The sequence below is a fragment of the Molothrus aeneus genome, chromosome 10 (genome assembly GCF_037042795.1).
Source record: "Molothrus aeneus isolate 106 chromosome 10, BPBGC_Maene_1.0, whole genome shotgun sequence".
In the NCBI taxonomy this organism is placed as follows: Eukaryota; Metazoa; Chordata; class Aves; order Passeriformes; family Icteridae; genus Molothrus; species Molothrus aeneus.
Window position 1 is genome coordinate 16,610,904 of NC_089655.1, and position 13,443 is coordinate 16,624,346.

A 13,443-nucleotide genomic window follows, 5' to 3' on the forward strand; every position below is an offset into this window, starting at 1 on the left:
GAGTCTGCATGACAAAGATTCATGCTGGGCCTAAGTTTTAAGTAGTCATCCAGAGGTTCTCCCAGATGTGACCATATAATTAGTGATGGCATTCAGTGGATAAATCTGATGTGTATGGGGTTTGTAGCTTCTCTTAAGTTGCTCATTCCTTGAGTCTTGCAAAGAAATCAATATAGTTTACAATAGCTCTGAGTGGAACTTTTGGCTTTGGCACCTCACAAGGTCTGTTTATCACTCATGCAGGCACAGAGGAAACCAGCTCTGCTGTGAACCTCTGCAGTGTAAGCAGGTGCCATCACAGGAATAGGGACAAAACCTGCATGGCCAGAGGGTGGGACACAGGCATTGCTGGAACCACTGTGTCTGGTCTCAGTCTTCCAGTGGACACATTTGGTATATCAAAGGAATGTCACATTCCCTTTGTTTTCCATCATTATACTGTCTGTCCCCAGTTGTTCTGTGCTCTTTCCTGATTTTTACTGTTGCAATATTTGTGCCCCACTTGTATCTGTATTTTTCTGCTTGTATCTTGCTCAGCAGTGTGAAAAAAATCCTTATTCAGTGTGCTTATTCTGTTTGGTGTCATTGCCTGTGTCCTTCAGTCTGCAATTAAATGTCTTATATTGTACATGCTGTGTGAATCCTGTCCTGAGAATTTAGTGTTTTTCCCTCAGGAGAATTCCCTCCTTGTGTAAGTATCCAACTTAATGGTGCAGTAGTAATGCTCACACAGAAGGGCTCTTTCATTCTTCTCCAGAGTTATTGCATCAGGTTTTAAGGTAGTTTTCAGGACAGGTGTAGGTAGTAGGTGCCTTCTGGGTGGCAGCATCTTCTGTCACAAGGTGAGGAAGAGCTGATGTGGGTTTGCTCATCAAGCAGCTCATTGTGTTACTCTGCCTGGTGGTGTGATATCATCTGTGAGGGCTGGAGCTGGTTGGTGCCAGCATCGTTGTCTCCAGCTCATGGGAGTTTGGAAGTTGGGGAACACCACCAGCACAAAGATCTGCCCTGTGCTCCTGTGGGAGGATTGATCTTCCTGCTCTCCTGAGAGAGCCTCATGCTGACCAAGAGCCATCTCTGAGCATCCCCTTCAGATGTGGTGGGTCACCTTCCCTGCCGGGGTTTGTGCTGGTCTGTGTGTAAAACTGAGGGATCTGTAGTGCACAGTGCATGAAGTGCCACCCTGTGAAGGTGTCCTGGCTTTGTTTTGAGGTATAAAATGTGGCTTTAAAATTATATAAAGTGGTTTTAGGACATTGCTGAATTTATTAGCTGCTGCAGACAAAAATTTTATGCAATTCACATGAAAGACCTGCTTTCAGAATTTAATTTAGTAATAGATACAGTCTCATAATTCTGAAACTATTTTAAAGATTGCTGATGGCTCATGGAGAGCTCTAGAAAATATTTCTGCTTTTCATCTTCACTTGTCCTTTGCTGCACTTAATGAACAGATGAGTTTTGTTTTGCTCACCTGGAGCCAGTCACAAATTGGTTTGTACAATTGTAGTTGTCTCTGTAATGTTCAGTTGATGCAAGGGACAAAATGGCCAAAGGTCAGAGTAAAACAGTACTTTAAGAATCATGTTATTCTGTATTTTAGACTCAGTGATGTCCAACATTGACCTTTTAACTTAAAGAAGAAAATAAGAAAGTAACAAATACCCTGTTATGGTTTATTTTTATGAAAAACTCTGAATATTTTTTGTTTCTCCTAGAACTGCTAAAAGCATCACTTCGCAATGTCACCATTCCTGTCAGTAGTTTCTCAGATGCTTGTGGGAGTTGAGGAAGTGCCAAGACTTTCAGTATGGGGGGAGTTAACATGTAAAGATGTTTTTGGGTTTTTTCCTCCCTTCTCTTGTGATGTCATGCTGTTTCTCAGTTTGGAGTAACTGGGGCCATTCTCAGTTCTGCTCATGTTGGGGATTTGGTCCATCTCCCAACTCCTGAGTTTCAGCAGTTAAATGAGAAAAGTCACAGCTTTTATCTTTACATCAGCCTGGCTCCTCAAGGAGAGGATGAAGATTGAAGGTTTTAATTGTGATTTATGGAGCAAAGCCAAAGCCCAGACCCAGCCAGCGCTCTGCAGCCTGATGCTGACACAGTGCATGTGCCCCCTCCCACAGTGTGCCATGTGAATGTCAAGGGTCTGACCTTGGCCACCTCTCCAGGTGCTACAGACCCCAGAAAAGTGACCAAGCATAGTTCAAGGAAGAGTTGAAATTTCTTGAAACCTTGGCCAGGCTGCTCCTGATGGTTTAAGTCTCTCTGCCATTGGTAGGTGAAGTTGATTGTTTCTGAGGGACATTTTTCACACAAACCAGTAGCAGAGGGGTTTGATAGCATGCAGCATGTTTTTGATTGTTACCCTTTAAAGGTGTTTGTTGTTTGTTTGGGCAGACAGTTTTCCAGTTTTGAAGTTGTTGCAACATTTACTAAGTGGATGGAAATGTTTGGATGGAAAAGTTGCTGCTCTGTGCCCTGGGGACCTGCCTGCTCTCAAGATACAGGATCTGATCCTTTTCCCAGAATCTTCTTGTGAGGTTATGTCAAGAAAGAGACCTTTAGAGAAGGAAAAAGCTATTGCTTGCCCAAAAAGAGTGCAATTAGTTGCATTTCAGTTGGCTAAAGGGCCATCATATGATAATTTAAAAAATTTGGTTTCTTGGTAAACAAGTTAATGGGTTTATGCTCAGTTGCACTGTGTCTTCAAAAAGCAAAATGGCCCTAGGGCATACAAGTAAAATTTAAGCCCTTTCCTTGTTATTTTAAAATAAGTAAAACATACTGTCTGGTTTTTGAACAACATCTGGGCTTCCTTTGGTGGAAAAGTAACCTCAGCTGAGAATTAAAGCCACCCACCTTTGTCTTCAGACTCCAGAGCAGACAAAAAACTTGCTCTTTACATGGTTCCACTTTTATGTTTTATTAAACTCTTCTCCTCCACTTCTCCATCAGCACTTTCTTTGCTTTCCCACTTGCTCTTCTCTCCTCATCAGTCATTCTTTTTTCTCTCTTTTCTTCTCTCTCTATCCCAAGATAGTCACTTCTATAACCCTTGAGCTGCATGTGTTCATACACATACCAAAGAGAAGCAGAAATATTTGGGTCATGTCATTCTTTTAAAGGCGTGTGTTAAAGGTCTGTGATGGCCTGGTTCCAGTAGCTTCCCCAAGTCTTGGTGCAAATTTCTGCTTCAGTGCAACTTACACCAGGTTTATGTCCACCCTTTTATGGTCTGCAGCCCCTCTGGCTGTCCCCTCTGTAACTGTGACCCTCTGTGGCAGACACTGTCCTTCCCCTTGATAAAGACTCCTGATCTTCTGTAGCACAGCCAATAGCACCAAAATGTGCATGTAGGTTAAAGGCCTCATTTCTCTCTCTTTATGCAAGTTTTTCATACTTTTGCAAGGTGCTAAATATTGCTTAGCAGATAATAGCAGCAGCCTGAAACCCCCAGGGCTGTGGAATGGGAAAGAGCTGTAATTATTTGTTGTTCTTCTATTATTTCTAGAGTCCCATATTGTTGTTATTAGATTTCTAAAGTCCATACCTCTTGGGTGTATTCTCATGGCTGCAGATCTTCACAGCATGGACTCCTTCTTCTGCATGCTGTTCTCTCTCAGGTCAGAGCTCCTCCAAGGCTCACCCTGACTGGCTTTCCCACCCCCTTTTATCCCGGTCATCTTCATCAGTTACAGCTGCAGCCCAATTAAGGACATCGCAGCTGCAGCCCATCGATGGCAACCAGGACCTCTGGGGCAAAGCCTCTATACAGATACTTAAATACAATACATATCCTCTACTATAATTATTTGCTGCAAGCGTTTGGTCTAACCAGGGAACAGCTTGGGACTGCCTTGAACTTCTGGCAGCAGGTGGTTAGTTGGCTGTTTTTTGGATAGAGCAAACACTTTGCAATTTGCATTGAACTCTTCTGTACCTCACTGAAGGGTGAAGACAGTGTGGGAAACAGTATGTACCAAAAACCCTGGCATTTGATTTTAAGTTGACTTAACACGTTTGCTCATGTTTGACTTCCCTTGTGAGAATGATGATGCTGGAAGGTGAAATGGAAATAAATGGGGGAGTGTCTGCATAGTAGAGAAGTACTTTCTGATGTTTTATCCTTCAAGAGCTGTGTTTTTCAGTTATATGGCCCTAAAATTCACATATGCTAGGGTTTGAAGTGAAATTGCTTCATCTCTGGATTTGTGCTATGACTGAGTAGGGTTGCTGAAGGCAGAGAAGAGGGATTTGCTTCCAGTGTGTTCCCTCACATACTGTTCAAATGCATTCAACTCAACTTTCTAATTCCAGGGGCAAGTGCTTGATGTGACCTGCTAGGTTGACAGATCTTATGAAGCCTTTACAGGCTGAAAATGCCTTTTCCTTCTCTTCCAGCTCCTTCTTACTAATCCCTTTTTGTTTATAATTTTTTCAATAAAGAAGGAAATAAGTTCTCTGAGCTGTTTTGTCATAGAGAATGAAATCATCAGCAGAAAAAAAAGAAACAGTCTGTTCTTTGTTCTCCTGCAAGGTGCCACTGCTCTCCTTTGATATTAGCATCATACTGATGCACAGGAGGTTTTGGGGTGGGTTCAAACAAGCCAGATCCTCAGCTCAGGGGGCTGAACCTTCTCTAAAACCACTGTGTGCCCATTGTGCTGGGGGAGACCTGCCTTTCATGGCTCTGTCACTTGGTGAGCTCCAAGAGAGTTGGTGAGGTCCATTCTGTTCTGCCATTCTCTCAGCCACGTGATGGTAAATGAAAGGGAAATTGTCCTCTCTGCTTGTGGCATCACAGCTGTGTTGTTTGCAGTAAGGTGACAAGTCCTGTCCTGCTGGCACAGAGCATTGGCCCAAGGGGGGTTTGGGTGGCTGAGTGCCCATCCCTTTCCCTTTCTGCTTGCAGATCTCAGGAGAGCTCCTCATTGCAAAGGGGCCTCTTCACTGGGTGTTGCAGTGCTGGGGTGTGATTCAGACAATGCTCCTGTCTCCATCTCTGTGGCTGCAGAGAGGAGCTTACAGGGCTCAGCTGGTTAATAAAACATGCCTTGCTTGATTCTAAACTGCATTCCCTGTTGCTAAACATCTCCCAAGAGCAGCTTTGCAGTGGTAGAATTTGAATGGCATGACAGTTTTGCATCCACTTTCAGATGAAATGATTTTAAATGAAAGAGTCCCAGAGATCCTGAGTTAAAGAAGCCATCCAAGTGCCTTCAGCATTTTTCATTGCAATAGATGCTCCCTGCAGCTATTGCTTTAATAGCAGCATATGAAGTGTCTGGCTTAATCTTCTGCACATTTTAATGTAAATTCCTTTTAAAAACCCCTAACCTTATACTGGTAGTGTATATCTAGCATAAGGAGTTGTTGTGCAGCTTTAAGTTCCCTGTTAGAGAATTTGGGATGAAAAAAATCTGTAGTTTGTAAAAGTACTTGTTTCTCTAAGAAATTTAAGATATAAAAAGTCTGTCACAATGGAGAACTACATGGCAAAGTTTGTAGTTTCCCTTTGCTGGAAAAGTATATTTTTTTCAACAAAATGGAGGTCAAGTAGACTGTGTGTATTGGCCTATGGTGTGTGGACCATGTGGTGTCTGCCCTCTACCCCTTTTCTCTGATCTCTTTGACAAGACTTTTTTGTTCCATGACTCCTGGTTAAATTCGCTTTCCCTTTCAGGCCACTTCTGCTCTTTCTTTTTTCCTTGGGAAATAACATGAGACTTACAGTGTGAAATGTTCCTTTTGTGACTTTGTCATAAAAATTAATGAGACTAGAAAAACAGTTTGTGGACCTGGAACAGAATTTTAGTGAATAGTGTTTCTCTATCCACAATGCTCTTTCACTTTAATTAGCAAATAAACCAGGGAGAGAGCAGCAGGCAGGTATTTCTGTGCAGGCTTAGGCTGGTATTTTGTCTAGCACATTCAAAAGCAATGATTTGAGAGAAATCAGATTGGTTGATCACTGTGCTGTATCTTCAAGTTCTCTTGGTCTGAATATTTGGGGGGTGAGGGAGATACGGTGATTCATACATGAGCAAGACAAACCCAAGAGCTGCCAGTTTGCATTATGTCAATGTATGTAAGAAAATATTTAGATAGAATTTCCATTAAAAGTTCAAAAGCAAGGGGCTCACTCTGACCCCAGCTTTTAGAAGCTCTGGTGGGAAACCTGAATGAAATTTAACTCTGCTCAGTGTGTTTTCATTGGCTGACTCCATGTTTTATTATCTCATGCAATGAGATTTTTCTTGGTTTGTCGATTTTCTGTCGAGGACAAAAAGTTCATGTATGTAACAGTGCACATATTGAATTAAAGTGTGATTAAAGGCATGATGTAATGACCCCCTCTCCTTTTCCTTTAGTCAATATTTGCCTGCAGGGTCAATACGTTACAATATTGACTTCAAAGTATTCAATATTTTTTTACCTTCTGAGTGTGTTGGCTTCGAGCGTGTGTAATATTAAACTTGTTGGTTGAACTGTTGGTCTAAGACTTACTGTCTAAGTAGTTTCAGGCTTGGATGCCTAATCCATGTAGAGCAGCTTTCAAGGCATGTGATAATATCACAACACAGCTGTAGGCAGCTTTCTGAGGTGAACCATTTAATCTGCAGTCTTTGCTCCCAGCTTCCTGACAAGTGGTGGAATTTGTCCCTTGGTGTGCAATGGGATTATTGCCCTCTCTCCCTGCTGCCATCATATTTAGTCTCTGCAGGCCCTTCCAGTGGCTGGAGGTTATGTGGGCACATCTAAACCCCATCCCTCCTGCCTTCTGTGTGTGTTTCTGCTGCCTTTACATCTGTGCTCTGTCGATGCACAAAGGCTGCTCAAAAAGCAAGGTTATGCTTTACATACTCACTGTGCTGTGCAAACAGGGCTTAATGAGGTTAAATCGTTACGAAGTCAGGCAGCTCTGCAGGGTGGGCTGTTCATTTCCCTGAGTTCCCAGCTGGGCCACAGTGGGCTGGGTGTCTCCCACTAATAGGAGGCTGAACTCTCTCGTGCTTCCTCTTCATCTGTTTCCACTCCTGCTCTGCTGAAATCCTGTTCTGGTATCCATCAGAAGGGCACACGGGCACATGTACTGCTTAATGACAACAGCTATGAACCATTTATCCTTCAAAAACGTGACACTCGAGAGAAGGCTTTGATAATGTTCTTTGCAAGGTGTATAAATAAACAGGATTGTCACCAGTGTGGGATCTTTTTACTTTGTTTCTTAAAAAAAATTAAGGAAAGAAAAAATATTTATAGATACCAAGAGGTTAGTGAATTCCTCTAAAGAACCAAGTGTTATAATTAGGAACCCGCTGCACTTAGAACTATTCTACAAATAAGCACCTCAAATCCAGCCTAGTCCTTCCAGAGAAAACAAAGGTCAATAGGCTGCTTTGAGGATTAGCAAACCCGAATTTCTTGGACCCAGGTACTAATTACTTCCAAAGCTGAGGATGATCACTACTTCCAAATCCAAATTACTGCCAAAACCTCATGATAAACCTCAGTAGTACTCCTTTCCAGCCTAACTTTGACTTAAGATGCTTTTAAACTGGACTCTAATTAAAGGATAAAAGGCCAAATCTGAAGGAAAGGCAGAGTAATGGTGGAAATATTCTTCTAGTGGAAAGCTGCACTTCTGCATAGCCTGATCCAAAGTAATTGAAGACTTCCCATGTCCCCAGCAGCAAACTGGGCTCAACCAGGTTGGTGCAGTTCTGATAACCCACAAGTGTGTGGAACTGACTGCTCCATACCAGGGAAATGGGATCCTGCACTGCCTGTGTGCTCGTGAGGTGGGGTTCCATCTTTCTTTCATGTGTTGCCTGGCAGTGAAGGGATGAGGACTGGGCTCACTATTACAAGCTCCTAACTGGAAAGATTTATCCACATGATTTTGAAGGGTTTTCACATTTCCTCTGTACTTGATGTTTCACTTCTGTGTACATTCACTTGTATGTTGTAGCCACAGTGGTGGTGACTTTGAGAGTGTCCTGAGAGACCATGGTTTTCATCCCAGGTGGAAGAAGTGGAAAGAAGTATTGGTTTTGTGAGATTTCAGTGTAAAGCAAAAATGTTGGGGGCAGGGGAGAGGAGTCAGGGTTAAATATGTCATCAGTATATTTCTGCTCACAGCCTACTGACTTCCTTGTGTAATTCCAGGGAACTTGGAAGTGGGAGTCCACATTGCAGATGTGAGCTACTTCGTACTGGAAGAGACAGCCCTGGATAAAGTAGCAAGTGAAAGGGCCACCAGTGTCTATCTGGTGCAGAAGGTAAGGACAGCTTTTCCTTTGTCTGTCTGATGACTGTGCCTTCCATTTACCATATATTCATTTTCAAGGTTTGTTTTCAGAAGCTTGCAATCAAAGTCTGGCTGTTATTGCAGGACATGGACAAAAATGAGTAAGTTGATGCAAACACAGAAGCTGGTATAACTGCTCACTACCTTGGAGCTTATGGAGAGAGGCTGGGGTGGAGCAGCAGCTTGTGACCCTCTGACTTTGGTCAGTGCTGACCTGAGCAAAGCCTGACCCACCCAAGCTGGCTCCTCTGCCTTGCTTTTGGGACCTTCAGATTGGCAGATGTGGAGGATTTTGTCTTGCCTTTGGTCCCAGAGTCCAACTAATGCCTCAGAGAAATGGAATTGTATCAGAGTAGGGTGTAAAACACTCAAACAAACAAACATCTTGAGGTAAAACAAAAGGTTCATACTCTTACTTTATCTGGATATCCCAAATAATGGAGGAATAGTGTTCCTTCATTATGCAATGAAAGGATGCTTGAAATGATACTGATTTTACCTTATCAGAATCAAATGTTAAGCTCAAGTTTGAAGTTGACTTCTAAGCTTTACAAATGAACAGGTTCAGGTTTAACATTGTTGGAAAGGAAATATGTAGGCTTTCTCTGTGGCTGTCTCATTTTCAGTCTCATCTGCCAATCTGAATGTGAAGAAACACTTTGTAGCCCATCAGATACCACTGGCACTGTGTGTGTGGGGAAGCTGGAAAACCTGGCTGTCAGTGTCCTGTGCAGGCTTGGGGCATCAGCTGCATGAAGCGCTGAAGCAGTTTCATGGAGCAGATTAATCTGCCTCTCCCCACACTCCCATTCAGTCAGGCTGAAGTCCTTGTCTCCACAGCCCCTTCTGGAATGACAGGACATCTTTTCTATAATAAATAAACATGTCCTACTTGGTACTCAGGATTAGGAGTGATTCTTCCTGTCCCTTCCCTTCCTGGATGTTTTCAGCGTTGTTATCTGGGGAGGTTTTTGTAATTATGCTTGTTTCAGTAGCTTCCTGTGTCCTCTCTTCACTTTCTGGATGATAAAATGATTTATGTTACACTAGTGGTATCAAGCTCTAATGGTTTGATATCAAGCTGTTTACCTTTAGCAGCTGTTCCATAGCTTTCTTTGGGTAGAAGCAGCAAGGCACAGCTTTGGGGGTCCCAGGGAGTCTGGTGGGACAGCAATACCAAAGTGTCCCTACCAGGTCAGTAGGGACACCAAAAGCACACAGTTGCTCTGTGCTGAGAGAGCTCAGTTCCTGTGCTTGCTCTTCTCCACAAGTGGGAAGCAATGTGTATCTCAGGGAAACAGCAGTTCTGGCACCAGTCTTCCCAATCTGCAGTCTCTCCAGTGATGAGCCCTTGGCTTCCCCCTCTGATGGATGACTCGATGATGGGAGGTGTGGACTGGCCTAGGGGGGATGTCACTGGGGGCAGCAAAGCTGTACTCCAGGAGGATCTTGTGGCAGCATTTCCAAGTCAAAATCTGGTGGTTTGCGGCCGTGTGATTCTTTTAGTCAAGGAAGAAGGAAGATTTTTATAAAGAAAGGAGACATTTTTCATGAAAATCTAGTTGGATGCAGAAGCTAATTGAATTTTCTTTCAAAGTGCCTTTTCCCTGCAGCACTGCCAGTCCTGTGCAATGCCAGCATAAGTTACCTGCTGCCCCTAATCTTCAATTCATCTTCGCCCACTGTGGCCCAGCAGTCAGGATTGGTGTTTTACCCTCACTTCTGCCCTGCCGAAAACACATTTTAAAATAACAAACTAGGTTAGATGATGAAATTTTCAAAATTTTAATTGCAAGAGATGAAAAGGAGCGAGGGGATGGGCAAAGGAACACAGCCAGGCTGTCTGAAACAAGATGGTACCATGACTCGTGTAGAAAATATGCTTTCCTTTGATGAAACTGTTTCCTAAGACAGCTGTGATTCTGCGAGAGGTTAGCACCATGCTAATCCTCCAAAAGAAGTTAAATAAAGCCACATATTTAATTTTCCTGAACCAGAAGGGGAGTTATTGTGTAATTGCTAGTGGTCTATTTAATACAAGTCAAAAGGTTTTGAAATAAGAATGTATCAGGTTTTAAGAAGCAAGAAAACCTAAACAGTTTCCTCTTTTTTGGCACATCTCACAGTGTTATTTTAGGTGTGAAGCAGCTTGACTGAGAGTTCAGCCATAAATCTCTATAATATTTTACTGGTCCTATTTTACACTGGAGATCAAAGATCAGAACTGTAAGCCTGTCTTCATGTTGAGTCCAAGGACTTTAAGACATTCACTTTTGACACCAGCAGGTTGTCAGGGTGTTGATATTTTGATAATTTCAGGCTGAGTAACAGAGTTGCTCGAACTCTGAATTCATGAAAGTGTTGATACAACTCCTGAGGAGAAATCTTGGCTCATAAATAAATTGCCTATTTCCTTTGAGTGTCTTTTCGTGTACAAGCAAGAGATTTGCTGAGTCCACTCCACTGTTGAACTTCAGCCTTCTCCTACCAGCTCTAGTGGAAACTCTTGATTGATACAATCCTTCCCCGTTGGATTGATTGTGGGAGAAGGATCACCTTGGGAGTCAGTGGTGGTCATAACCACCCAAGAATTAAGGGGCAGTCAAAGCAAGATGCCATCAGATTGAAGTTTGAAGGGAGCAAAACTGCTCATGTAACTTTGTGAAGATGGGGGATTATGCTTGACCAGGGTTTGTTCCTTTTTCCCTTTGGTTTTTCCCTTCTGTTCCTTGAAAAGCTGCTACAGTGAGTCCACTGATCAGAGCTGCTCTGGGCTAACCTGCTCTGAACCTGGCCAATGAGTTAGTCCTGGCTGCAGCAGATGTTTCTGATTTTATAGGGAACAAGAACTTTTATCATCTCAGCATGCATGTGCTCGCTCCCTCCTCTGCCCAGTTCCCTAGGAATGAGTCTGAGATTGGAAACTCACATTTGGTTTCTGGAAGCACTTTATTAGTTGAAGAGATAAAGCAAAACAAACCCCAGGGCTCTCACAAGCAGGGGTTTGGATCTTCCCCTGCAGAGGAGCCAGCTGCTAAGCAGTGTGACCAGCCATGGTCACAGGTCCATCTGTTATATAATTCCAGCATGGTGGTGTGTAGGACCTCCCCAGCCCCAGAAGTGCCCTCTCTCACTTTGGTTTCACAGTGAAGCCATTGTTTGGCTTTCTGGGATGTGGGGCTGCCTGCAGGAAGAACCAGTAGCATGGAGCAGGCTGTCAGGCAGTGCTGGACCACTGAGTCTCAAGGGTAGTGCTGAAGATTTTGCATTTAGGACTTGGAAATAGGGAGAGAAAAATCCTCTGTCTGTGGTTTGATTTGAAATGCAGATCTGCAGCTGCCAGCATTGATATCAACCTTCCACTCAAAGAAGTGCCCTTTCCAGTATCTCTTGGGCACTGCTAGGCTTGTGGGGAGAGATGATGTCTTTTATTAACTTGAATGATAGAGGGGGATTAAAACCAGACAAGCTCTCACCATCCAAGCCCTGGTTTCTATGACATATTCATTAGAAAGGATTTCCTGGGGAGTGTAGCTCCTTTTTTACATTGTGAAATTTTTTTGCCTAGCCCTGCTGGGCCTCTCCAACTGCATTTCTAGATTCAGCTACATTTATAAACCCTTTATTCCAGGTTTATGACCCCTGTATAAGCCCAGGTGACTTGATTTCCATCTGCAGTAAAATCAAGCTGAATGATGTGATCCCCAACATAGGCACATCCGTAGCAATTTGCCAAGGAAACCACTTCCCACTGGAGGTGCTATCCCTCAGCAGCATTTCACTGGCTGGATTCCTGCATGCCCTGGCACTCCACAGGACAGCTGGCAGCCACTGCTGCTCTTGGCAGACAGTCACGGGAAGGGCAGAGCATTAAAAAGGTGCCGGGCAACCTCTGGATTATTCAAGGCAATTCTACACAACTCTGGTATTTTGAAAATCTGGACATTAAAGATGTGCTTAGGGAAATCTCTCATCCCATGTCTCTATCAGAAAGAGATGGAGATAATCCTGTTGCCAGAGTTCCTCTGGGCAGCCCCTGGGATCACTCCTGGAACATCTTGCTCTCTGAGTGTGACACAATTGTGACATCTTTGTATGTTAAATGCTGGGCTTGCAATTACTGGGAATCCTTTCAGGCTGTGACTGTATCATGTTAAGGAAAAAGGAAGTGTGTATTTATAGCTTAAACTCCTGTGCCTTGTGACAGTAGGTTTATACTCCATGTAGAGGGTGAAAAGGAATCGTGATGTTAAAGCAGGAGGCAATCAGCCAAGACTGCTGTGGTGTTGGAAACAGGTTTCTTTTGATTCAGTAAGGTAGAATAAATTGAAATACCTTCAGTGCAAGGTCAGATTATGTTATGTATATGTTTGCTGAGCCCAGGAAAAGGTTGATTGCATTCTTATTCTCCCATGAGACTTCTTCCATGGCTTAGGTTAAGTTACTTCGCCTAAAGTTTCTCTCCTGTAAAACAAAGGTAACACAGGCTGATGCTTCCCTAACAGTAGATTTGTTACAGCTAATTGCTTGGTGAGTGTTTCATGCTGTAATTATGATCTGAGTTAAAGCTTTGCTTGTGTTTCACATCATTGAAAGCCCTTCCATTGAATTACAGCCTCTTGAATTGGATATTAATCCTGCTCAAGTACACTTAAAGCGAGCGTGGGCTTTCGTGTTCCATGCAGGCATTTTTCTAGCAAACTGGTATTGCTCCAGGAGATGTGAAGGGAAAGAGGATGTGCAAAGGCACACAAATATTCAGTAAGTACAGACCATTATCAGATTATCAAAGCTGGGGAGAGAGAGAAAAGCAGCTTTTAATTTGGGTGGGAAAGGACATGGGAGCTTTTATTAAATTGCCAGCACTTTGTTCACTGTGACCTGAACTTCGGGGTCTTAAGGTGGTCATGGGTGATCTTGGGCAGGCGGGGATTTCCTAGAGTCTATAAAGCTATTTTCTCTCTTTTCTGCTATGAGTTGGCATCACTTACACTGAATTTATACCCTTGTGGGTCCTTGCAGGCAGCATGGGCAAGCTCACGTACCGGGGCAGTGAGTTATGAATGTGGCAGTATTGTTAACGCTCTGCTCGCAACTGCAATAACAGAGTTGGTGGCTTTGTGTTG

General features: G+C 43.3%; 1 protein-coding gene across 2 annotated transcripts in view; it reads left to right on the forward strand.

Annotated features, from left to right (window-relative positions):
* The window catches only part of DIS3L2 (DIS3 like 3'-5' exoribonuclease 2), a 180,414-nt gene that overhangs the window by 100,720 nt on the left and 66,251 nt on the right, over positions 1–13,443 (forward strand). For both annotated transcript variants that reach the window (XM_066556844.1, XM_066556845.1), the window contains one exon: positions 8,176–8,288. In XM_066556844.1, the coding sequence (XP_066412941.1) occupies positions 8,176–8,288 (113 nt within the window). The remainder of the gene's footprint in view (positions 1–8,175; positions 8,289–13,443) is intronic.